Raw genomic sequence first — 23,369 nt, 5'->3', positions numbered from 1 at the left:
ATGATATTTGTCTCAACCATAAGCATTGTTGCCATTATTTTGTTACTCTATAGCAGATGTGTAGGCCATTTAAAGTCAAAGACGTGTATTCTGCCTTCCTATACCTTCACATATTTATCCCACATGAAAGATGACCCACAGACGACCTCGCTCCTCTCCTGGACAATAAAAGTACAGTAACATTCCTCTCCAGTGCCTTTCTTTCTGGACTAACCTTCCAGCGACACACAATAGATTTATTGTGTGCCTGCTGTATCACTTCAATAGGATTTGTGCTTTCGTGCTTGAATACATTCATTTGTGTCCATTTCAAACAGTTCAGCATTGGCACAGTACACTTGTATTGGTCACTGACAGATCTTTACCAATAATCTATAGTAAAATAGTACACCATCACTTCCTAAAGTTTCAAAAACACATTATAGGTATTTACCGATGGCCTCTGTATATTTGTGTATATCTATTATATGTGTGTTTCGGCTATTTTGTCAACTCCTTATGAATGGTGCACGAAAGTCACCAATAAGAGGAAGAGAGGAACAGAGCCCCAAAGTCACTGTTTCGGTGACTATGACATAAAACCAGTGTAAACCACACTATGTGCTGGCTTTGCATCAAGGCCCTTACTGTATATTTTTATTGTTACTTTCCAGCAAATGGCTTGTGTTATGTAGCTCAGTGCTCTCCAATTCTCTGGCAATAAGTCCTGCCGCCTCAGAATGGATGAAACATGTGAACATCAAATAGCCCGAGCACAAGCCTGGAAACAAAAGCTGCAATGTGAGCCCTACTGGTTTGGTTACTGAAGGAAATTACTGCCATTAAGCCGCGTTGTCATTTTCTGAGCAGTGTGTACTGCCGGGGCATGTGTTTTGATTCTCGCCATCCACTCCCTCCTGGAAGCATGCAAATCTTCTTTTTTTTTACAATGTAAACCCCTGGATGGATACGTGGGAGGAGGAGGACAGAGTGAAGAGAACACATGTGGTGAACATTAGTCTCTTCTTTCTCTAACAAGTAGACACACTAAGATATGTTTTCAAAATGTGACAGTCGCTGTTCCTTGAATTTAAGTCAAATAGAAACGCTGTTTGTTTCTGCGGCATGTGGGAAATGCTGCTTTTCCTTGTTTCGTCTGTGAACTCATGCCTCAAGGGTTATATTATAAAACACACATTCTTCCTCTCTAACCTTTCTTCCATCCAGTCAGAGAACTTTTGATCGTCGTCCAGCGTTCATTCATCAATTTCGGTCATTAAAACTCACTCATATTGGTAGAATACTGTAGAATGAAAAACAAGGACATTTAGTAGCAGCTGTTCAGCGTCAAGTAAGGTAGTTTTAACAAATAATGAAATGTTAGACCGACTTTATTTCAGTTATGTAGAGACATTTAAAATAAATTGTGTAGTGCATTTGCAAGCTTGCCAAATCAACGTTGATCTGAATATAATGATTTCTGGGTAACATACAGAATATGAGTAATAGAGGAAATATGCTCAGGTACATGACTGCATCTACTGTTTAAAAAAAAAAACTCCCTTAGTATAATGGATGGTGCTTAAACGAGTCAAGCTAGTACAAAAAAGAACCAATATACAGTATACGATGAAAGATAAACATGTGGCGTACAGTATGTTCCAATGTAAAAACCAGCAATAATATTTCCAATACATTAGAGCCTCAGGAGCACTAATGTCTTATAGAGATTCATCATCAACAAAACGAGGGCAGTGCATCAGCCCCGCGGCCGGACCCTGAGCTACAGACATGATCTATGATGGACAAAAAAATACAAACATAAAGCAACAGCAATGGCAAAAACAGTTCTACATCCCTCCCAACCCATGTATGCTCATGTTTAGCTAGTTTCCATGCATTCAAAACACACTCAGTCAAACATCAGTCAAAGCTCATACTAACTTTAAGAAGCATCTATGATGTGTTTTGCCATAAATTGTTATTCATAATATAACTGTTATATTATACATTATAATATTGGCTTGTCACTCTCTCACTCTTTTGGTCATTTGGCCACTGAACAAAGGCTGGCCTGCGACCAGCTACTCAGGCAAATTAATTTCTGATATGGGAAGAAGAAACAGTACCAGTACACTCTTCCTTGCTCCTCTTCCCCCGTCTGTCTCTAGTCTTTCTCCTTCGCCAGCGCGATCTCAGAAGTTGTAAGGTGAAACCAGAACGTTAACCCTGGCCACATGCTTGGCCTGAAAGGTGCGGTCGCTGTACTCAGACATGTCTACATCGACGCTGATCTCCTGTGGCCCGTGCAGCTGCTGAACCAGTATCAGCTCACCAGTCTGCCTGTCTGAACGCTGCATGACAAAGGTGCCTCGGGAGTTTCCTCCCACTATGCCAAAGCGCAGGCTGTCCGGCCCGGTGCGCCCTGGGGCGGTGGCGGTCGCCATACGGAAAAGCGTCGCAGGAGTCTGCAGGTTGGAGGTCAGAGACAGGTAGTGGAAGGACACGGTCTTGGGAGCCAGGTGGCAGGATCTGCTGTCCATGGGGCAAGGGTTTCTCTCACACTGACTGCCGGACAGAAAGGCAGCAAATATTAAGCAGGGGGCATTACAGGACAAAATGTTACATGTTTTCCATTAGGCAGTTGTCATGTATTGCAGCCATTTTGTCACTGAGAAAACAATTACGTAATAGTGATTATAAGTGCCTCTTTGTGAGTAAAGAGAAGTGACACACATACATACAGTACATATGAGGTCATGGGCCCCGAAGTGTTGGATCATAGAAAAAGCTGTGACCTTTTTTTCTTTGCAGAGCTTCCAAAATGCCATCTGTGTGCACGGTGATCTCAAAACCTGCCTGGCGTTATGAAATGGGGATACAGCTACTGCCTTTCTCGATTCCATGCTCTGTCCCTTGTTACAAAGTGTTTGCCCAAACATGTATTCATCCCCTTCGCTGGCAGTGGAGCAGTATTTCACCACATTGATGGTTCAGTAGAAGCAAACAGAGCTTTGTTTCAAGCTCTTAAATGAGGCAGCTTGCTGATGACTTGGCAAATAGGGATATGGAAGTTGTAATATCGCCAAACATTTGGCAAAGACATAGACGTTCTACATGGTTTTTAAGAAAATTTAAAAAAACGTCATGCAGTGAATTTCTGCTAATCATCCGTGTTTTATTGTCATTATTCCTATTGGTTATGATGACATTACACCAAAGTAAGATCTGAGAACATCACTGCCACAACAACAACTACTAATACACTAATTAGAGCAGGTCAAAGTAGAACCAGGAGGTCGGTTGGTAAACTGTAGTGGATACAGTTTAGTAGGAATCCTTTTTATCTGAAGCCTTTGCTTTCTCTTCCAAAACGGTTTGGTTGACTTGGCAGTTAGTTGTAGTGCTCCAAAGTAGTTCCCATGGCAAGTTTAATGTTATTTTTACCATTAGCAATATGGTCAAAACTCTCAAGTTGCATAAAACGTAAATTTCCCCTTATGTATCTCAGCTGGAGCGCTCCAAGGCTGTACCACATTCAATACCTGTGTTTTAACCTCTGGTTGCGCATGTCGGTTCACTGGCATGGATTACCTGCACACCTGAACACAGAAATTATCTGTTTTATTTCTACTTTTCTTGCTATTCCAAGTCGAAATGTCCGCCAGGAGCCCATTAGTGTCTCACAGTCGGTTTTGATTTAGTATTCACGTGGTCATTTGAAAGCTGATGACAATGTCCCGCTGGCATGTGGAAGATCTGATCCTGGTTTACTTTTTTCGAAAGCTTTTCACTGACAAAGGGGTCACATTGGGGTCTATCCACTTACAAGGGAGATGTCCTGACGTAGCTGATGTTGCCATGAGAACGGGGACACTCTGGGTTGACGCACTGAAAGCCTCCCCCCGTGTTGATACAAGTTGTCCCTCGGCTACAGTTGTGCTGCTGGCTTAAACATTCGTCCACATCTGGAAGACAAAACAGAAGAGGCATGTAAGACTCAGAAGCGGGCAGAGAGACTTGCCAGACTGACTCCCTGCTTCCTGGTTACCACAGGCTGAGCAGGGGGTGCTGCGCTGTGATTGTTTATTTGGGTTTTCAGTTTAGTCTCATGTCCTAAAGATCCCTTCTGCTGGAAAAGGGTGAGGTCACTCATTCCACTGGCAAGCAGTGTCAGCTTCAGGGGTGCAAATGAAAGTGGTAACGAGGTTTGGGGCCAACAGACACCTCTGCAGAAACTAAAGGCTCGGTGCTAAAGGCTCCTCTCTTTAAGTCACAGGTATTCCCCTCCGGAGCTGCATACCCAGCCAGATCTGCAGCTAGGGCTCTGTGAATGAGCCTTTGTCCTCTGTTCCCTCTTGTCACTCACCCTCACAGTTCCGCCCGTCTGGGAGCAACTTGTAGCCGCTGGGGCAAGAGCAGTGGTACGAGCCCGGGACATTCACACACTCGTGGATGCAAAGCTTCCCTCCTTTGTCAAGTCGGTACACTTCACACTCGTTTACATCTGTCGGGAAACAGACAAATAAATGCATGTCGTAAACATGGATCACATGGCCATTGTACCTAAAAGTATAACTAGGAGGGAGCCTTTAGGTAGTGATATACCTTATACAGTTTACAACACACACCAAGGAACCAACATATGTTGTTTCTGTCCCTCAGGTGATCGTCAGCATTGAGGTCCATCAGGTTTGCTCTTTCAGCATTGTGGCATTAACACATTTGAGGCAACAACATGAAAACTCATTCAAATTGTTACTCAACCCGTTACATCTTAAAAGCAACTGAACTGTGACCTAAATGGATGCTAATCAGCTTGTGGAGGATTATTTTGTTTGTCACAGACTGGCCTCTCAGATTTCTCTCATTTGTAACCATATTAATCACGAGAGGAGTAAAAGATGTGGTTACTCTGGGATCTTTTCAGCAGCAAAGTCCCTTTAACACATGCCATTAGTCTTGCTGAGACGTCAGTGAGCAACCAGCTTCAGGGACCTGCTCTGTAGCTGACATTGCTTCCCTGTGAAGAGGAGCAGTGAAAGGACAATTCCCCTACAGGGATCAATTAAGGAACACAACGTTTGCAGCTCACCCTGACAGATACTGTTGTCCGAGGTTCCACTCATGTGAAAGCCTGCATCGCAGCTGCAGTGTTGGGCTCTGTTCACTTGGGCACAGCGAGGTCTGCGGCTGAACGCTGGATCGTTCATAACACTCCACTCGGGCGGGGCTGCATTGGGGGAGAACATATGAAAGTTGAAGACCTGTCCTGACATTTGACCTCGAGCTGAACACATTGTAAACATGTACAGTAGTAGATCTCAGTCTTGACTGACAAGAAAATACAAACTTAACAAAGAGTGTTAGACATTTGTGGCACTGACCTGTCTGGGTTTGATGCTGACAGTGAGAGCCACTCCAGCTCTGGGGGCAGGTGCATTTGTACTGGTTAACACCTTCCACACAGGTAGCTCCATTTTGGCAGGGATTACTTTCACACTCAGCTATATCTGTGGGTGCGGGAGAGAATAATCACTGTGGTCACCATTTAACCCTTGTGTTGTCTTGGGGGTCAAAATGACCCGTGTACGAGTGTATATGTATGTGTGTTGATGGGTCATCTTGACCCCAAGACAACACGAGGGTTAAAACAACTTGCAGCTTTTTCCTTCTTAGATACATATTATTTCATCACATTGATGCTCCCTTTGACTTTGTTTGTTGTCACAGTTATAATTTGTGAAAACACCTTATAATCTTTCCCTCAGGCTGAATGTTCTTTCTTTATTTCTGCAGGTATGTAAAGTGGTAAAAAGTGTATCCAGAGTTATCGTCACAACCAGTGTGCTTCTATCCCCTTTGAAAAAGTAAAAAATACTAGGGGCTTCTTAATAAAATACATAGAATTTCAACAATGGTTCGCAGAAATCATCTGCAGCCCAATTTATCATACAGCAGAAAATGATGGGAAGAGTTGGTCTTCAAAGAAAAAAAAGGTCAACAAAAATGAAAGAACCTCTGTAAGCCCTTCCCATCTACCATCCATCCAAAGAGCGGCAATAAGTGTCCACCCAGTTTAATAACTGATGCTTAAAACCGAGAAACTGGCACTGTCATTATGGGCAGAGTATGTCAACAGCAAGTCTCTGACGCCCTTTTATTTGTTCCATTTCTGGAAAAGTAGTATTTTAATCAAATCTAATGGGGAGGACTCTTAAAATGTAAGTCAATAAAATCCATCTTGTGCTTTCATGGTCAAATTGTTGGTGTTAGTCTCCGGACATATGCTTTTCTCATAACTTTAAGGCTTTGTGAAACACATAAGAGTAATTTTAAAACTTGAAGGTTTTACCTATCTACAAAACAAACAGTTAAGAAGTACCTGACTTCTCAATAACTTCTGATAAAAAGATTCTCAGGTTTTCATGCAAACTTAATTCATACTTGATCACAAGCATTTCATCACCTAAACTTGTAGTGCAAAATTGGTATAAATGAGTATGAGTACAGTAGCGTCTGGAATAGAAAATAGTGGGATGCAAAAATAGCTGGGTGAAATACTTGTGCCTGAATACATACTGGAGACATCTTTGTGGGTGTAGTACAGATCTACATTTACCCACCAATGTTACATCTTACAGTCTTTGTTGTGGCATAGAGGTTAATCATCAAACAGTGGCCACAAAGATGATAATCCTATATTAGTAAGTGTGGCCACTCGAAGAAAAATATATTATGATCTTTGTTTCTGGAGTCAGCTCTTCGAATTGTGTAGATGTTGAAATCATGAAGCAGCCTCTGCTCTCTGAGCCCTCTGGATGACAACCAATCCCTTTAAATGTTTATTTGGCTTCCCCAGGGGCCACCACAGGACCATAACATGAAAAGGCCCACTTCACTCTGCTAGATATTTTTAAACTCTTCTTAACTTTAAAGTTTTCACACTTTGTCAATACTGTTTTTTAAGCATGACTAAATTTAGACCCCTTATGCTGAGCTGAAACACACGAACAGGGATAATACTGTGCAGAGTCAAGGCATCTCATGTTGTTTTAACCATGAATGTCAATAAACGTATGCACATGTTCAACTGAGTGCGCCACTTGGAATTTTCTGGAAGAGTGCCACTGGCACAGGCTGACCGGGCAATCAATAGCATGCTTAACATACTTCTGTGCTATCAGACCATGGTCTGGGTATAATGTCTGGACCTAACCCCGTCCAGTGGGACTGCTGTCAAAGAACCAGGGAAACATGAGCAAGAGAGGAAGGGTTTATCTTACAGTAGCCCAACCACTGTTGTTCATGAGGAGTGGAAACCTGGAGGGTAAGGCACCCCACAGTGGAATGCAGTACAGGTGTTGTTCTGTGTGCAGAGACATTTAATGCCATTTTAACGAGGGCTTCATTCAGTACGCAGAGGAGCTCCAGCCACGCTAAAGAATGCCTCTTTTCTTTGCCTGTTATCTGTGTGTGTGTGTGAGGAGCTCAGTTGGCTTCTGTCTCTTTCAGCCTGGCATTCAGATGCCGCTGAGCCGAGGTCGCCCTACATTGGTGTGAAAAATGCACAGACATAGCACTTCCTGGCCCATAACATTCCACCAAATCAGAAAAGTAGTAAGTAGTGGATGTGTGTTTATATGCGGAGAAAGTCATGGGGGTGAAAAGCTCCTAATCATGTGATGAAAACATAGAGCCGCTGAAGTGAGACTGCATTCCTCACCTGAATCAAATGCAACACTGGTCTCACACATGGTTAAAAAACAGGCTCTGTGGCGAAGCGAGGGCCGTGGAATTTTGTGTGTCTTGCTCACCTTTACAGATGGCACCGGTGCCAGTCCAGGTGCCGTTGTCCCGGCAGGCACGAGAGGCCGAACCAACGAGATGGTGACCCTGGGAACAAGTGAAGTGGACCTCATGTCCAACTAAATACTTTGAGCCAAACTTGGTTCCGTGAGCAGGGGCTTCCAGCGTGGGGCAGGTGGTGGGAGCTGTGTGTGTGTGAGAGAGAGAGAGAGAGAGAGAGAGAGAGAGAGAGAGAGAGAGCACGAGAGGAAGCTGGTCACATGTGGAGTAAGCCTCCCAACATCCTCTGGCATTCCCTGCCTGGGGATATACACGTGTCACTGGGCAGCGCTGAGCCTTCACGGGAGAGGACGGTTCAAATGCCTCGTTTACAGTCAACCGGCACATCACCGGCCATTTTTATGAGTCAGAATTTTGCCAGCAGCCAAATGTTATGCTATTTTGTCATGCTCTGGAAAGTTTCAGGCTTGTATAATATAGAACATAATTACATTACACAACATTGTGAATGGATTAGGTTATGGACTTTTAAGAGAACGTATACCTCATCCTAGTCGGAGAACATGTTTCCTATATGCTTTCAACCTAAGTGAAAACCACCACTTACTTTAAGATGAAAGGAAAGTATATACTGTAGAATAAGCAAGAACAAGGAATGCTGCAAAACATTATTACATTGTCAGATTATAATCTATATTATTTTACCTATGCATTTATTGTAAATGCATCCAAATCAACAATCTATTTACTTTTTATTTCAATGTGTATTTTTGGGGGATACAATCCTGATCTGAACTTTTTGTTTAGTTTATTAACTGGATCCCCATTAGCTGACGCCTTAGCGGCTGCAAAAAAAACTAAAAGAACATACAAAAATGTGCAAAACATCCTGATCTGAACATTTAAAGCTGGCGGTGCAGTAATTTCACTTTTGTCCTTTCATTTTGTTGAGCCTTTATTGGTATAAATGAAAAATGTCTGCTTCCTCCTGTCTTGCCAAGTACTCTGCAGAGTTATGGACTGAACTGGTCCATCACTAACAAATTGGCCCCAGCGTCTGCTGCCAAACAACACAATTCCACAAATCCACTTCCCCTGTCAGGTACCCAACTCTGTAACTGAGATGACCCCGCGCTGTTGGATGAATACGTAATCCCATAATAAAAGAAGCAATATCTGGCTCTCTTTTAACAATAAATCTGTTTAAAGATGAACTTCAAACAATTGAACGTTCCCAAAATGTTGTACATTTTATACTTTGGAATCTTCTTTTGCATTTAAGTGAAACATCATTCACTGTATTTCCAAACCTCAGTCGTATCATTCATGCATGTGGAACTTTATGGATTGTCAATTGCATATCCACTCATTCTGTAAACTCTTTGTAAAAAAAGATGTGTAGAATAATTTTCGAAGTTTATAACTCCTTTAAATAGAGACATCACGCATCCATTCACCAAATTAGACACAAGCTTTACTAAATATCTTTACCAAGATCCATTATTCAGGTAATTGTGAAAGGGGCTAATGTAACAGAATGTAATACACAAAATCCTATAGGTATCATTATGATGAGATATGTACATCCCGCATAGCTCTGCACAACCTCAACCTGTGTGACGAGGGAGTTGGATTTAATAATGATCAACTACGAGCATGTTGATGAAGATTAGGATGTAGGACAAATTACCTTTTTTAGACAAAACATTGAGACAAGGGACAGTGGGAAAAGCACGGATGTAAATATTAATTGAAGGAGGAATATGATGACTAGGGTGGCGGTACGTGCTGTTATCTGCTTATTACTCACCAGCTGACTGGTCAGCTTGAGGTAACTTGGAGACAGAGTTCTGGAGCGTCGCCAGCTTTGACTTCATGATCCTGAGGCCCTCCGTAAATCGCATCTCTTGGCCTTTCAGAAACTTCTCCATTTGACGAAGCACCCCGACCACCTGGTGCTTGTCCATGCACGTCTGTGGATAAAGCATGAGCACTATGAGCAGAATTAAGAAAACCAGCACAGGAATCAAGTATTAAACATGAGCTGTGAATAAACATGAATGTGCAAAAATTCAAACTAAACCCATTGTATAGTTGTTGTGGTCACACAGAGTTTTCATTGATATTAGAATACATTATGCAACATGTTTTTATTCTATTTCCATGGTGCAGTCACCATGATTCCATTTTATTTTGAACTCTATTTGCTCTCTATTGAGCTCTATTTTCCATTAAGCCTCATTGCACTCATATGTGAGATATTTTAGGCCCACCACCTCTCTTCTTCTCCTCTTTCCACTTGCTATCACAACTCCAGTGTCAGACACAGCTGGACAAAAGCTGTTTGGCAGATGTCAATGTGACCTAAGTCCAAAATGTTGTTCTTCTGTATATTTTGCATGGGATAGGAAGGAAGGCAATGCTCTTTGGAGAATCCTGAATGGGCATACTCAAAATAGCATGGGTGCCAGTAGCAGTTACTTGAGCGAGAAAGCTTGTCAAGCCATTACAGAGAAAGTGCCTCTAATCCTTTCAGGAGGGTTTATTAATCACATGCTCATAGGAACAATTTCTCTGTGCAGCATACCTTACATTCCTGCACTTGCATTTGGAGGGCCTTGCACAAAAACAACTAGCTTCAATACATTCAAATTCAATGTGCACATAGTTTGGACTTGTGCAGTAGTTAAAACAGTGCTCTGCTCCCTTTCCCTTCAGGCAAAGGGGAAATGCCACCAGCAGACAAGACATGAGAGGACTCATATCCGGATGCTATACATGGGAAGTTTTGGGGAAAAGCAAAATGTATCGTGCAATTTCACCGCTAAAAAACTGTAGACTGGGATCACAAACCTGGCAAAACTTAAAATGACACGAAGGCTACAATCACAATAAGCTGGAAAAAGAGGTTTAACAGAATAAAACACAATATTATTGTTGGGGTGACTTTTTTGTATGGATAATAGGATTAAGATATTAAAATGGATTACTTTTCATCAATTTTATAAATACTTCCCAAACATAGTGTATGTGTAGTCAGATGTTCAGATCTAAGTAAGGAATCTAGGTCCAAACACACTTTATTGAGACAAGTTGCCCAGATGGCAGCTCTTCTTGGACGAGTGAGTTGTTGCATTTGAAGTAAAGTAGATTGCTCATACCTGAACGGCAGCATTGCCACTCTGGATGGCTGTCAAACACAGCAACAGCAAACACCTGCGTCGAAAAGACAGTGCCATCTCCTACAGTCCAGCAATAATACAGTGATGCTGTTCCCTGTTGCTGTTCTCCAAAATTTAGAGCGTCGGTAAAATCCCTTGTCCCCTCGTTTGAAGAGTTTGGAGGATGCTCATCAGGTGTCCGACACAGAGATGCGCTCCCGTCATCTGCGCTCTCGAAAAGTTCAGCCTCTGAGCTCTGCACGCCACCTAACTGTTTCCTGCAGGAATCCCTCCCACCGAGATACTCCCAAACATTTATGTATTTTTCTCTTTACATCTCCATGTTGCTGTCAAGGAACAGTTTACCACAGTCAGCTATATCTGACAAATAAGTATAATATTAACTTAATTATATGTGTTAACTGCGCCAAAAAGGGTAAAGAAAAACAATTGTTTATTTTTCCTTTAATACTCAAATGACTGGATCTCTTCAGAATAAGATATTCGAGGAATATTATGATGTTCATTATGAAACAGGTCGTTAAGCCTTTGTCATAGTCGGCTATACACACCTAATGACCAGTTATCGATCAGGTGAGCCGAACTGACACGTTCACCGTTAAGGCCACATTGTTTTGTAGACTATAAAGAACAACACTAGTTTTGAGGCATTGTTGGTCTATTGATAAACATTTTACTCACTACCGGACGTGCATCATGTTTATTTGTCTGTATGTAGGTATAGTCTTTTAGGGTTTGCTTGCAGAGTCAGAGCGTCACCTGGTGGTCAACGACAGGACTGCAGGAGCGCGTGAAGTAGAGCCCACACAACGGTTAGAATACGTAGTCACTAATAACGCGATAACGGGAATGGACTTCAGCTGTTTTGCTTTAACAAATATAAAACAATCTCGGGTTGTTGTAACTGCGTTATACAAACGTTAATACATTAAAACGTCGACAAAAGCACAACTGTGCGTCGTATATGCTTTATTGTTGCAGATGTTGAAAATAACAGACGTTGCTTTTTAACCAATGAGAACCGCAGCTCTCGTCACCCGCGCAACGTTTAGCCAATAGCAGACGAGGATTTGTTGCAACCATGTTAGATTGATCCTCAGAGGACTATATATATATATACGTGGAGGAATACACAATCCAGGAATGTGCTGCAGACCTCAGAAGCCATTTTGAGATGATGTCCCTGTTGAAAAATCCTATGAAGATGCTGAAATCAACGAACATGGTTACATTTCTGTCTGTTTCTCCCTCCGCCTCCTCTATTTCACCATGGCAGCTGTCAACCGACGGGACATTAGCAAAGCGGGGTATCAAGCTGTGCTCACAGAGTTAAAACGTCATTGACATGAAAGAGGACAGTGTCCGTTTACTGTCTCTGTCGAGACATGTAACACCGTGAGTTTTTTCCAGTCTGAAATCTTCCAGCATCTCTCACAACCCAACGTCTCCTCGAGTGACTGAGTTAATTCACTCTTGTACCGGGGAGAAGGGAGGCAGATCCGCTCTCCAATGGCTTCTGTGAGCCTTGTTTCCAGTCCCCCAGCCCCTGTTCTTGACAAAAACATGACAGACTCTGAGCATGCAGGGGATGAAAGGTCGAGTAACATTCTTATGCAATTCTTGATACGCTCATCTGTGCGTTTTGAGTGCTGTTGGTGGGTCTCCGTGCTTGTGTTTGTGTTTTCTTTATTTAACCATGAATTGCAGGTCTAGGGTCCACGGTTCCCCCCACCCCCCTCCCCTCAAAAAAAAAAATCTTTGCATGCCTTTTTGGTGCAATTTGAATATCGCTGTTCCAAACAGCCTAGCTTTCCCGTCATTCATGATCATCTCCATGCAAGGTAGCAGAGCTCATCGTTTGTTGTTGTGGTTCAGGGATGAATTCATGGCTTCATTGTTGCCAACTGCAGGGGACTATGCAAATTACTATGATGTAAATGTACAGCCACGCCCATCCTCTTGCTGTGCGCCCTCTACCGGGCACCTGGCAGTACTGCTGAGAGCGAGGCAGGGTTCACGCAGGGTTGAGAGATGATGTGCTGCTGGATTCGGGCCTGTGTCCCTGGGATTGGTCTGTAAATGCTTGCTGGGTTGTCGGACCATGTCAACAAAGAGGGTCATATGTTTGCTGGTGTCAAAGCAAATATGTCACTGTCTAACACTAGTTCAAGCAGAGAAGAAGAAACGACTGGTGTTGTGTTTGGTTGGAGCAAAAGCTGGTGTACTGTGTTCTCCGCTCTTGAGGGTTAGGGTTAGCTTTTCCTCTCACATGGATAGATATAATTGTGGTTTTATTGCACCGATAAGTTGAATACTTATACTGGGATATTTGTATACCATCCATAAAGGCAGTATTCTACCAGTGATGCTAATATTAAGCATTTTACTTCATTCATAAGTATTTAATTACATGATTTTGGTCAAATGTGGCAATAGGAAAGAGTACTTTTATGCCAGTTTTCCGCAGAGATATTGAAGTTGAATTTAATGTTTTATATTTAATCTTCTGGTCTACAAAATGTATGTCGGTATTAGGTGGCTTTATGCAGGGTGTCCGGTTGAAGCCTGTCCTGCACTGGTGTCGTAGGAAGAGGCAGCTGGTGTCTGAGAGCAGACCTGGGTCGGTTGTTGAACTTTCCTTTTCATTGCAAGGTGTTTTTGTTTCACGCTCCAACCTGCATGTATATATAGTTTAAGGCAGCCGGCATTAAATGTTGCAAAAATAATATTAACAGTGGAAGGATTGATGTATAAATCGATGCTTTTGATGCATACTTTTAAATATGAACCAGGTGTTTGTAAAAACTTGCTTTTAACTGCCAAAGGGGAGTGTTATAAGTTAACCATCTAAATATACCCTAACCAGTCCTGTCTGAGACATGATGACAAATGGCGTGGATGTGAAGTACTCGCCTGGTCACCAGCTCAGTCATGTCCTCTGCAGACACACAGGGGTCATGGGTGCTGCAGCAAATACATAGAAGGAACACCCAACATTCTCATAGCAGTAATGGACATTTGGGTCTTTAAACATGAACTTAAATGCTCCTGTGAAGATATCCTGCCTATTAGACATTTACAATTATTGCAATAATGACTTCAAAGTGGTTCCTACAGGAGGGCTCATGCCTTTCAACCAGATGGTGTTTGTTGGACATCCCAAAAACCTACTTTTATTTTTCAGTAACTATGGACCTTTGTCCTAAAGGTTATATGTGGGACTAAATCATACTTAACTCATCTCTGACTCCAGGCTGTCATTAAATAGACTGAATGACCTTGCTTTGAGAAATCAGAGGTTTTCATGGATGTTACTCAACCTGAGGTTGAATTTAATAGTCTTTCATGAAATAACCACACTCTGATTCACAGGGAATCAAAACTAAGCCTTTAATTATTGACAAGATGTTTTAGTGCAGGAAAGACTTCGGACATTTTGGAAACTTGTCTGGCGTGATATTTAGTACTTTACTCCAAATGAAGGGAAAATACATTGACAGTTTAGTGTAATTTTATTTCTTATTAAATCTGTCATGATTTAATAAAAAATAAGGGGATTTGTGGTTATTTGTTCATCAGATTTTTTGCTCATTATGTGCACAACATTTGAATTATTCCAGCTGACTGACAAATACAGTAAATAAACCCTTACACTTATACTCATTGTATTGACTGTTTTCCTCTTCTTTTTTTTTTTTTTTTTAGAGAGGATGGTGAACTGGAAGATGGAGAAATAGATGATGAAGGGATTGGAATTGAAGAGGAAAACAAAGAGGCTGCAGCGGGAAATGAAGACAAAGAGAAGGAAAAGGAGAAAGACAAAGGAAAAGAGAAAGAAGAGAAGACTCACAGGCACTCCAGGAAAAGATACAAAAAGACTCGAGAGAAGAGGAGGTCTAAAAGGAGGAGGCGCGACCGACAGAAAGTAAGATATAATACCGCAATGAAGGCATGAGATTGAACTACTCCTAGTAATCCACTTTAATGTTGTGTTTCTCCTTTGTTCCAACTCTCCTCAGCACCACTCCCCTTCTAGCAGCTCCAGCTCGGACAGCTATGACTCCGACTACGACCGACCAGAAAGACCCAAAAACCGGAAGAGCCAGGGATCTGATGGCCAGTCCTCTCAGGTGAGTTCACCACCGCTGGCATGTCGACGCTTACTTTTCATAAAGGCCTCATTGTGTGACATTTCTCTCTTTGACTTTTGACTTGCCAGCATGGACGGGATTCAAAGGGCGGCCATGGCAACTCGCAGAAGTCCCCGCCGCACAAGAGCAGTGATTTTGACAAATACAGCGACTACAGTGATGACAAGTATGACTATGATGAAGAGGAGGAGGATTACGAAGATGACATGTCCGAGTATCCGCAGTCAAAAGAGTCCGTTTCTCAGAGTCGTGGAAGAGGACGCTATGCCAAAGACCAGATGAAGAGAGGAAGCATGAGGGGGATGAAACAACAGCAGTGTATGAACGCCTTTTAAAATCAACCACTTTCATATTCGATCATTCGTGTAGTGATGTATCTTAATTTACCTATTTAACTCTTTTTGGCTAGCACTGTCACCTTACAGCAAGAAGGGCCCGGGTTCGGTTCCCGGTCTGGGCGCTCCTTCTGTGTGGAGTTTGCATGTTCTCCCCGTGTCAGCGTGGGTTCCCTCTGGGTTCTCCGGCTTCCTCCCACAGTCCAAAGATGCAGTTTAGGTTCATTGAAGACTCTAAATTGGTCGTAGGTGTGAATGTGAGCGTGACTGGTTGTCTGTCTCTATATGTGCACTCCGATAGACTGGAGACCTGTCCGTTGTGAACCCTGCCTCCGCCCAATGTCAGCTGGGATCGGCTCCAGCGTCCCTAAATAGGAGAAGCAGTTTGGATAGTGGATAGAATTGGAACTATTTTTTCATTTTTATGTTTATGATTTTTTTAAATTTTGCAGTTGGGCAGAGAGGAAGAGGCAGAGGGAGCGGCCCAGGAAGAGGACGTGGGATGCTCTACAAGAACAAGAAGTTGAAGGGCAAACCGTGGGGAGGACGTGGACGAGGTCGAGGAGGAGACCAGGGCATGGAAGACATGATGCCAGTAAGTTTCCCATTCAGAAGTATTAGTGTTATTTACTATTTTAATAGAATACAAGCCACAGTGGTCCCATAATATTTAAAGCATCTTGATGAAGCTGAAGTACGGTATATATTGTCTGCACCACAATGTAATATGCATTTTTTATATATATAAAACAATTGAGATAAAACTGGTCATTCTTTTATTTTTCAGCTTTTGACTGGACTGTTCAGCTTTGTACCTCCCAGTTTGTACTCTAGATTAATACATACGTTGAGAAACTAAGACCACATCTTGTTGTTTTTGTGTCACAGGAAGGAAAAAATTCCTCCGGATTTCAGAAGAAACGGCCAATTATGAGCAAGGAGTTTATCAATCAGCACACAGTTGAACACAACGGTCGATACATCTGCAAGTATTTCCTGGAGGGTAGATGCATCAAGGTATAGTAGCGCTTATGTTGTTTTACTTTATTTGACAATGTACGCTGAAATATTGTTAAAAACAAACACTTTTAACTGAAAGTTTAAAATATATTTTTCTTCATACAGGGAGAGCAGTGCAAGTTTGAACATGAGCTCGTCATACCAGATAAGAAAAAGGAACTTTGTAAGTTTTACCTCCAAGGATACTGCAGTAAAGGAGATAATTGCATTTACATGCACAATATCCTTCACTGTGCACAAGTGTTGTAATTACATACATATGTGTCATCTTATAATTAAGTGAAAGCTCATTATACCTTTTTAATTAGTTCTATTCCTTAACCTGTGATTGCACATGAATACCCTTGCAAGTTCTTCCATACTGGAGCCAAATGTTATCAAGGGGACAACTGCAAATTCTCCCACGACGCTTTGAACGATGTGACCAAAGAGTTGCTTGATAAGGTAAAACAAAACGAAAGTGTTTAAAAAGTGATGCTCAGCTGTAAGGGTCAACACAGTTGTCTTATTTCTGCTTTATGACTATATTATCAGATAATTAACACTGAGGAGGAGAACGCCCGTGAGGACGAGTTGGAGCTGGAGGATCTGAGGAAGCAGGGTATCGCCCCCCTTCCGAAGCCTCCACCCGGGGTGGGGTTGCTGCCCACTCCTGGTCAGAGCAGTCCTACAGACGGCCAAGCGGGGAAGAAGATCCCCTCCCTGTTTGAAATCACGGTTCAACCTACTGTTGACTTGGCACAAAAAATTGGTCTGAGGTAACTAAAATCATCAGAAATCAAACTCAAATCAAACCCTATGGAGCTTCTTCTCAACCTAAGTGTGCTCCTTATTTTTCAGTGGATCCAACTTCTCCCAGAATCAGGGTGACGGCACCGATCAGTTTAGCGGCGGCTCAGAGGACACGCAGAGTGGAAGTATGGCGCCTTCAGGCCCCTCTGCTCTTCCTGTTCCTCCCCCTGGGTCTCCTCTTCCCATGGGTCACTCCACTGGACCGCCCATGCCAATGAGCCCGCCAGGGCTGCACCCACCACACAGATTTCCAATGCAGCCGCCAATCCCCCCGGGTCCACCCCCACCCTTCCATGGAAACCGACCCAATCTCAACCTTCAGAATAATATGCAGATGCCTCCGTTTCCTCCACCAGATCTACAGATGCTGCAGAATCTCTTCCCTTTTCCATCGTTGGGTCAGAACCCAGTAGAGTTCTTCGGAAACCTGCTCCGAAACCAGGCCATGGGTCCACAAGGAGGTCAATGTAATGTTTATATTGTTATCCAAAAGGTTAATTATCTTTTTAAACTCCACTGAAATTGCAACATTGTTTTTCTTTGTTTTATTTTTCAATGTAGTTGACCCCGGTGTGGCCTTCATGCAGAACCTCCAGCAGCAGCAGATGGGTGCAGAGTCACAGTTGCAGTCCTTACCACCAGCTGTACAGAAGGCCATTTTATTACACCTGACGCAGCAGCAAGAGTCACATCCACAGGGAAATGAGCCACAGAGAGCAGAGGGCCAGGATGATAACAATGCAAACAGAGGTAAGTTCCTCCGGGCAAGAAGCAGGTTTGCTGACCTAATTTAGATAAAACTCAGGGAAAAAAAGAACCGCCTCAGAAATGGAGCACTGACTGAAGTACAAAGATTATTACCAAGGAAAGTTATCCAATCCCGTCGCTAAACAATGTGCTTATACACAGACATTTTACAAGAATGCTCAGACGAAACAAATATTAAATAATATATCGATCTTTTTTTGCAGACGAAACTACAAACTGGTACTCGAGTGATGAGGAGGATGGGAGTTGTGTTTCCTCCATCCTTAAATCTCTCAAGAAGCAGAGTGAGATGCAGCAGTCTAAGTCCAAGCCCCCGCAGACTGCCCCAGTTCCAGCACTGGGTGACCCTCGGCTTGTGAAGGAGAGGGCCCCACCCAGTGATCCCCGTGTGAAGACAGACCCTCGACAGCGACCCCCTGATATGAAAAAGGAGTCCGACGGTGTCGCAGACCCACGGTTCTCCAGAGACCCCAGGAAGGTGAGACCAATGGAGCAGAGTTCCTATCGCCAGCAGAGCCACGCTGTTCCTCGGAAGCCTCCTACAGGAGATGAGGATGATGACGGAGAGAGGGAACTCAGGGACAAAGCTGTTCTCATCCCTCTAGACGCTAGTGCTGATGTGGGGCTGCGAGACCCTCGTTGCCAGTTAAAGCAGTTCAGCCACATCCGGGTGGACATCTTGCTCCAGCGCCCAGCCTTTGCACAGGCAGTGGTGTGGGGCCCTGAAGACCTCCTCCCTTCTTTAGTGCCCAAACAGGAGCACTCCATCAACCTGCCCCTTCCACCTCTAATTGCAGATGCTCAGATGAACCGCACAAGCCTGCCGGACCATCCCCCCGTCTCTAGCCCTCCATCGATTGACCCCAGACTGGTAGCGGCACGTTTGAAGGAACGTATGAGTCGATTGCCCTCTGGATCCCTAGAGTCCCGATCCTCCACTGAAAGACCTGTAGATCCGCGTCAGCATAAGACTCTGGACCCCAGACTGAAGCGCACAGTGAGTCTGGACTCCAAGCTGCTGTGTCAGAAGGGGCCCTTCTCTGTGGGAGGAGTCGTGGACCCCAGGTTACAGAAGGCCAGTGTGAGCTCCTCTCCTCACACTGTCCAAGTGAAGCCAGAGCCGGAGAGGCTGCCACCTTATGCCCCTCGTCTGGCATCGTCTGGTGGAGGGCTAGAGAGTCCTACCACGATCCTAGGGGGCATTAGTCTGTACGACCCTCGTAATCAAACGGAGCAGGGTCCGAAGGAGCAAGCGGAGCCTCCCAGAAAGACGTTGACTCTGAAACTCCCGGCTAAGAAAGACAATACTCCGCCACTCTCACCAACCCAACGAAGTGGCTCTTTTGAAGAGGGCAAAAGCATGGACGTCTCCTCGGATAAGCCTCCACCTTCCAGTTCTCCTACAGTGCCGCCTGCCTCACCTGTCAAACCCCCTGCAGTTCATAACCTCCCCATCCAGGCACTGGCCGGGCTAATCCGGCCCCAGTACACTGACCCGAGGCAGGCCAAACCAGGAGGACTGCAGGGCTCCACGGGAGCACAAGAGGAGGCGGAAGGAAATAAGCAAGAGAAGAAGGAGGAGCAAAAGAAGGAGGAGCAAAAGAAGGAGGAGCAAAAGGAGGAGGAGCAAAAGGAGGAGGAGCAAAAGGAGGAGGAGCAAAAGGAGGAACCAAAACGTGATGATCTACAGGAGGAGGAAGACGACAGGACACTTAAAGATGTGTTCAAAACTTTTGATCCCACTGCGTCCCCTTTCTGTCAGTAAACAACCAAGTGTGGACATATATAAAGTCACAGAAGATTTGTATTTTGATCTTTATTTAGCTTTACATTAACTTATTTATTTCTGTATATAAATTATACTTTATAGAGTCACATACTATCTAGTGTGCCACACATCTGTCAGTATGGAGATGAACTGTCCACAGACGCAGAGTATAGTTACTTTTAACCTAACATTACATTATTGTGTGTTTTTGAAAGTGTGTGTTCAGGGCTTTTTATCATTGTGTAATTTTCATGTACGTTTTTAATCGATCAAAAAAAGAAATTATGTTAACTTGTATAGTTTTCATGAAGAACTGACCCACATGCGTTCATACCACACCTGGAAGAATAGACGGTCCAGTCACTTCACACTCAGAGGATGCAAAATACTCAATTCAACAATAATTGTAAGAAATCCCTTGAGATTCTTTTGTATTTACTTATTTCAAGGCACTTTTATATGATGTGATCTTTCTGTTTATGCTTACTTATAGTGATTTTTTTTTTTTTTTCCCCCACAATGTCAACAGATGTTTTTCTTGAATATTTACATTTGTATTCACTTAACACATTGACATGCGTTTGGGATTTGTCACCTCTGACGTGAGCAGGTCAGATATTCATAATATGAGATGGTTCCATGCTCAGCTGAGAAGAAATGTGTAATTTTGCAACATTGTGGCCATTCAACTTGCGTTTTTGTACATTGTCAGATCTTTTTAATTTTAAGTGGCCTAAATGCTTTGCGGACGTAAAGTTACTGTGGTGGGCTTCTCTCACTCGTTAACCTATAGCAGTAATGACAGTTAAGTAAGTTAATATTGGTTACTTCATTGAATTTGTCATTGTCATTTCTCAGAACACTCACTGCTGAAAAGCTTGTAAATAGTGAGTAAACAGTTTTTCATCAGAATAAGAAAGTAAGAAGTTTATTATACAAAGAAAGATAATATTCTCTTCACATTGCGTTGAGATAATATGACTTTTTCATGTTGATTTTTGTTGGAGTTGACTGTAGTTGCGCCCATGGGGTTATGTGTCCTACAAAAGGTAAATATATATATTCTGGGCTCACGGTGGCGTAATGCTCGTTGGTTTGTGTTGTTTGAGATGAGCCGTGTCGGACTGAAACTAAGCTATGTACTTTTTTTTAAATAATTTTCATATTTCACATTGTATATACCTATTTTGTATCACATGTACAGCCAGTTTTTGAGCGTTTTAATGAATAATGCTTTTTTTTGTCAGTTTGGTGGTTATGGTTGTGATAATACTATATGACATTTAACACATAAGCTCGCCACATTTCAGTGGTTTTGTTATGAATAACTGAAATAAAGACATAAAACATACAATATTTTATTTCAGAATCACACATCAAGTTGCATTGTCTCATTTTTGTGTGAATAATACAATCAGTAACATGTCCAGCATGATATCAAATCTAAGGATCAATAACATATTTTATACTTCCTTGCTGAAGTGTCCTTGCGCATGACAGTCTGAAAAGCTCCATCTCGGGATTAAGTGAGTTTCACATTATATATCAAATGGAAAAAACAAATCTGTCATCGATGTTATTCTTATTCCTTGAGACACAAATACGACTCGTGCTTTGAAGCAGTAGCGGTCACTTGAAGCCAACTGGCGCGGCAAGACTAGGTGCTACTGGGTGGGTTGAGGTCTTCCTCAAACCCAGCTCATCAGTCTCTGGGTTCGAGGTCTGCTGAGCTCGATGGATCTCCAGTTTCCTCCTCCACTGGAAACACAAGGCTGTAGCCTCTGCACCATCTGAGTTTGGCTCAGGCTGCTTCAAACCCTGAAATGAGAGAGCAATTGTGCCGCTTTAATGGCCGAGGAGACTGTTCACATATAATTTGAGCTGTATCTTATATATTTACAGTACATGGAAAAGACCTGATGTCACCACAGATTTGATTTTGATTTACTGTGATGCAGGCGGTCTCTGCAGCATGGACCCCGCGCAGGACCGTCTGCAGTAGATTTTGTGTGTTCTTCACCAGGATCTCATCAGATGATTTGCACCCAGGTGTTACAGCATTGACACTAAGTAGAGATGAAGAACAACTCATTCACTTTCTAGCTTAGTTCAGTGTGTGATTGTATTTATTTTGCACAATTCAAACAATAAAATACAAAATAAACATAACAGAGATAACTGATATTTTACAAAATCACAAACATAAAATTAAATATGCATAAGAAAGAAAGAAAAGAAAAGAAATAATGTAATTGTGTCAATTGTGTGTGTGCATGTGAAAGTAAGCATTGGCTTGTGTTTGTTCAGGGATGTTAGATTAATACCCCTGTGGTATTTCCTAAGCAATGGTAATGCTGCAAGTCCTCATGAGTGAAACAACTATAAATGTAGATATAACCGCTAAAACAAGAAAGATATGAACACTAGTACATAAAAGATTACCTGGAGATGATGCTGAGCTGGTTAGTGATGGTGAGAATCTGCTCAACTACGAGGGAGAGTTCAACTGCACACTGTTTATCCAGGCAGTGGTTGGCAATGACTCTGATGAACTGAGTTACTGACTGACAGTTTGAGATCACATCTTTTGCTGCAGTGACAAATGCCTCTTTATTCTGTAAAAAAAGAAGGAATTATTGTGGATGAGGTTGCCTGCAAATATCAAGATCAAGGCAGTAAAGTGCCCTCTGCTGGTCAGTACCAGTAGTGGGCCTTTCTTCTTCAGGTACTGAGTCATGTAACATAGTGTGTCAGCCATCTTTCTGGTCATCTGGACAATTCTGTTGTCTTTGGGATCCCAGCTGTCACTTTCTTGCTTTAGAAAAAGGGATGTGAAGGTCAGCGAAGAAGCCTCTTTGTACGCGCCAGATCTGACACCGTCCTATAAAGAAATGTAGGGACATGATTTATTGTGACATAAAGGAATCACTGAATATCAAATATTGTTAAATATGAGATACTTACATTTACAATATTTCCAGGTCCATATTTTGCAGCAAGTGCCACATTAATATTTGGTTCTGCAGCATCTATGCTGTCTGTGTTGCCGCTCTGCCGTGATGTCATTGTCATGTCAAGGGGAAATTCCACTTCTTTGACTTTAGATGGGACTGTAGCCATCACTTCTTTTATATGCTCATGTGTTCTGCCCTGTAGACCAGCCCTGATGTGCTCTTTAGCCTCTTGGTGAATCCCATCCTGCTTCCTGACTTCCTCCGCCACATAGTGAGCTTTGGCGGACCAGCACTGTATCTGCACATCCAGACTGAGTGTGTCACAGATAAAGTGAGTCTCTACCACGAGCCTCGCCCTGCTGATTATGTCTGAGATCAGAAAAGGCAGGCGGTCGTTGATAGACCTCAGGTCAGAACGAGCATGTGGGTTGCGGATGAAGTGCAAGCAGTCCTCCACTCTTTTGGTGGCACCTTTGACATCTTCAAACAGCGCTTGAGCTGCGTTGTCAAATGCTTGCTCCACATCCTCCGTGTTGTTCTCCCGAAAGTGTTCAGCAGCAAAATAAGCAATGCTGACAACATTTTTAAGTGCTGCGTCGTAATCATTATTT

At 42.9% G+C, this 23,369-nt stretch overlaps 2 protein-coding genes across 2 annotated transcripts; one reads left to right on the top strand and one right to left on the bottom strand.

Annotated features, from left to right (window-relative positions):
• Positions 1–2,174: 2,174 nt before the first annotated feature.
• On the bottom strand, positions 2,175–11,027 carry fbln7 (fibulin 7; the record flags this gene model as incomplete). Its single annotated transcript, XM_079229897.1, has 8 exons — positions 2,175–2,547; positions 3,809–3,947; positions 4,349–4,486; positions 5,075–5,212; positions 5,367–5,492; positions 7,797–7,973; positions 9,599–9,761; positions 10,950–11,027. 8 exons carry the CDS (start codon positions 11,025–11,027, stop codon positions 2,175–2,177), a joined length of 1,332 nt encoding a protein of 443 aa, XP_079086023.1.
• Positions 11,028–12,437: 1,410 nt separating this feature from the next.
• Positions 12,438–20,141, top strand: zc3h6 (zinc finger CCCH-type containing 6). Its single transcript, XM_079229706.1, has 12 exons — positions 12,438–12,565; positions 14,676–14,895; positions 14,990–15,100; positions 15,190–15,439; positions 15,909–16,051; positions 16,345–16,473; positions 16,582–16,708; positions 16,811–16,920; positions 17,011–17,234; positions 17,317–17,729; positions 17,830–18,018; positions 18,240–20,141. The coding sequence occupies exons 1-12, from the start codon at positions 12,480–12,482 to the stop codon at positions 19,799–19,801; spliced, it is 3,564 nt and encodes a 1,187-aa protein (XP_079085832.1). The 5' UTR covers positions 12,438–12,479; the 3' UTR covers positions 19,802–20,141.
• The last annotated feature ends 3,228 nt before the right edge of the window (positions 20,142–23,369 follow it).

The sequence above is a fragment of the Taurulus bubalis genome (genome assembly GCF_910589615.1).
Source record: "Taurulus bubalis genome assembly, chromosome: 14".
Classification (NCBI taxonomy): Eukaryota; Metazoa; Chordata; class Actinopteri; order Perciformes; family Cottidae; genus Taurulus; species Taurulus bubalis.
The sequence above is the reverse complement of the archived record's forward strand: the minus strand, read 5'-3'. Positions and strand labels throughout refer to the sequence as shown.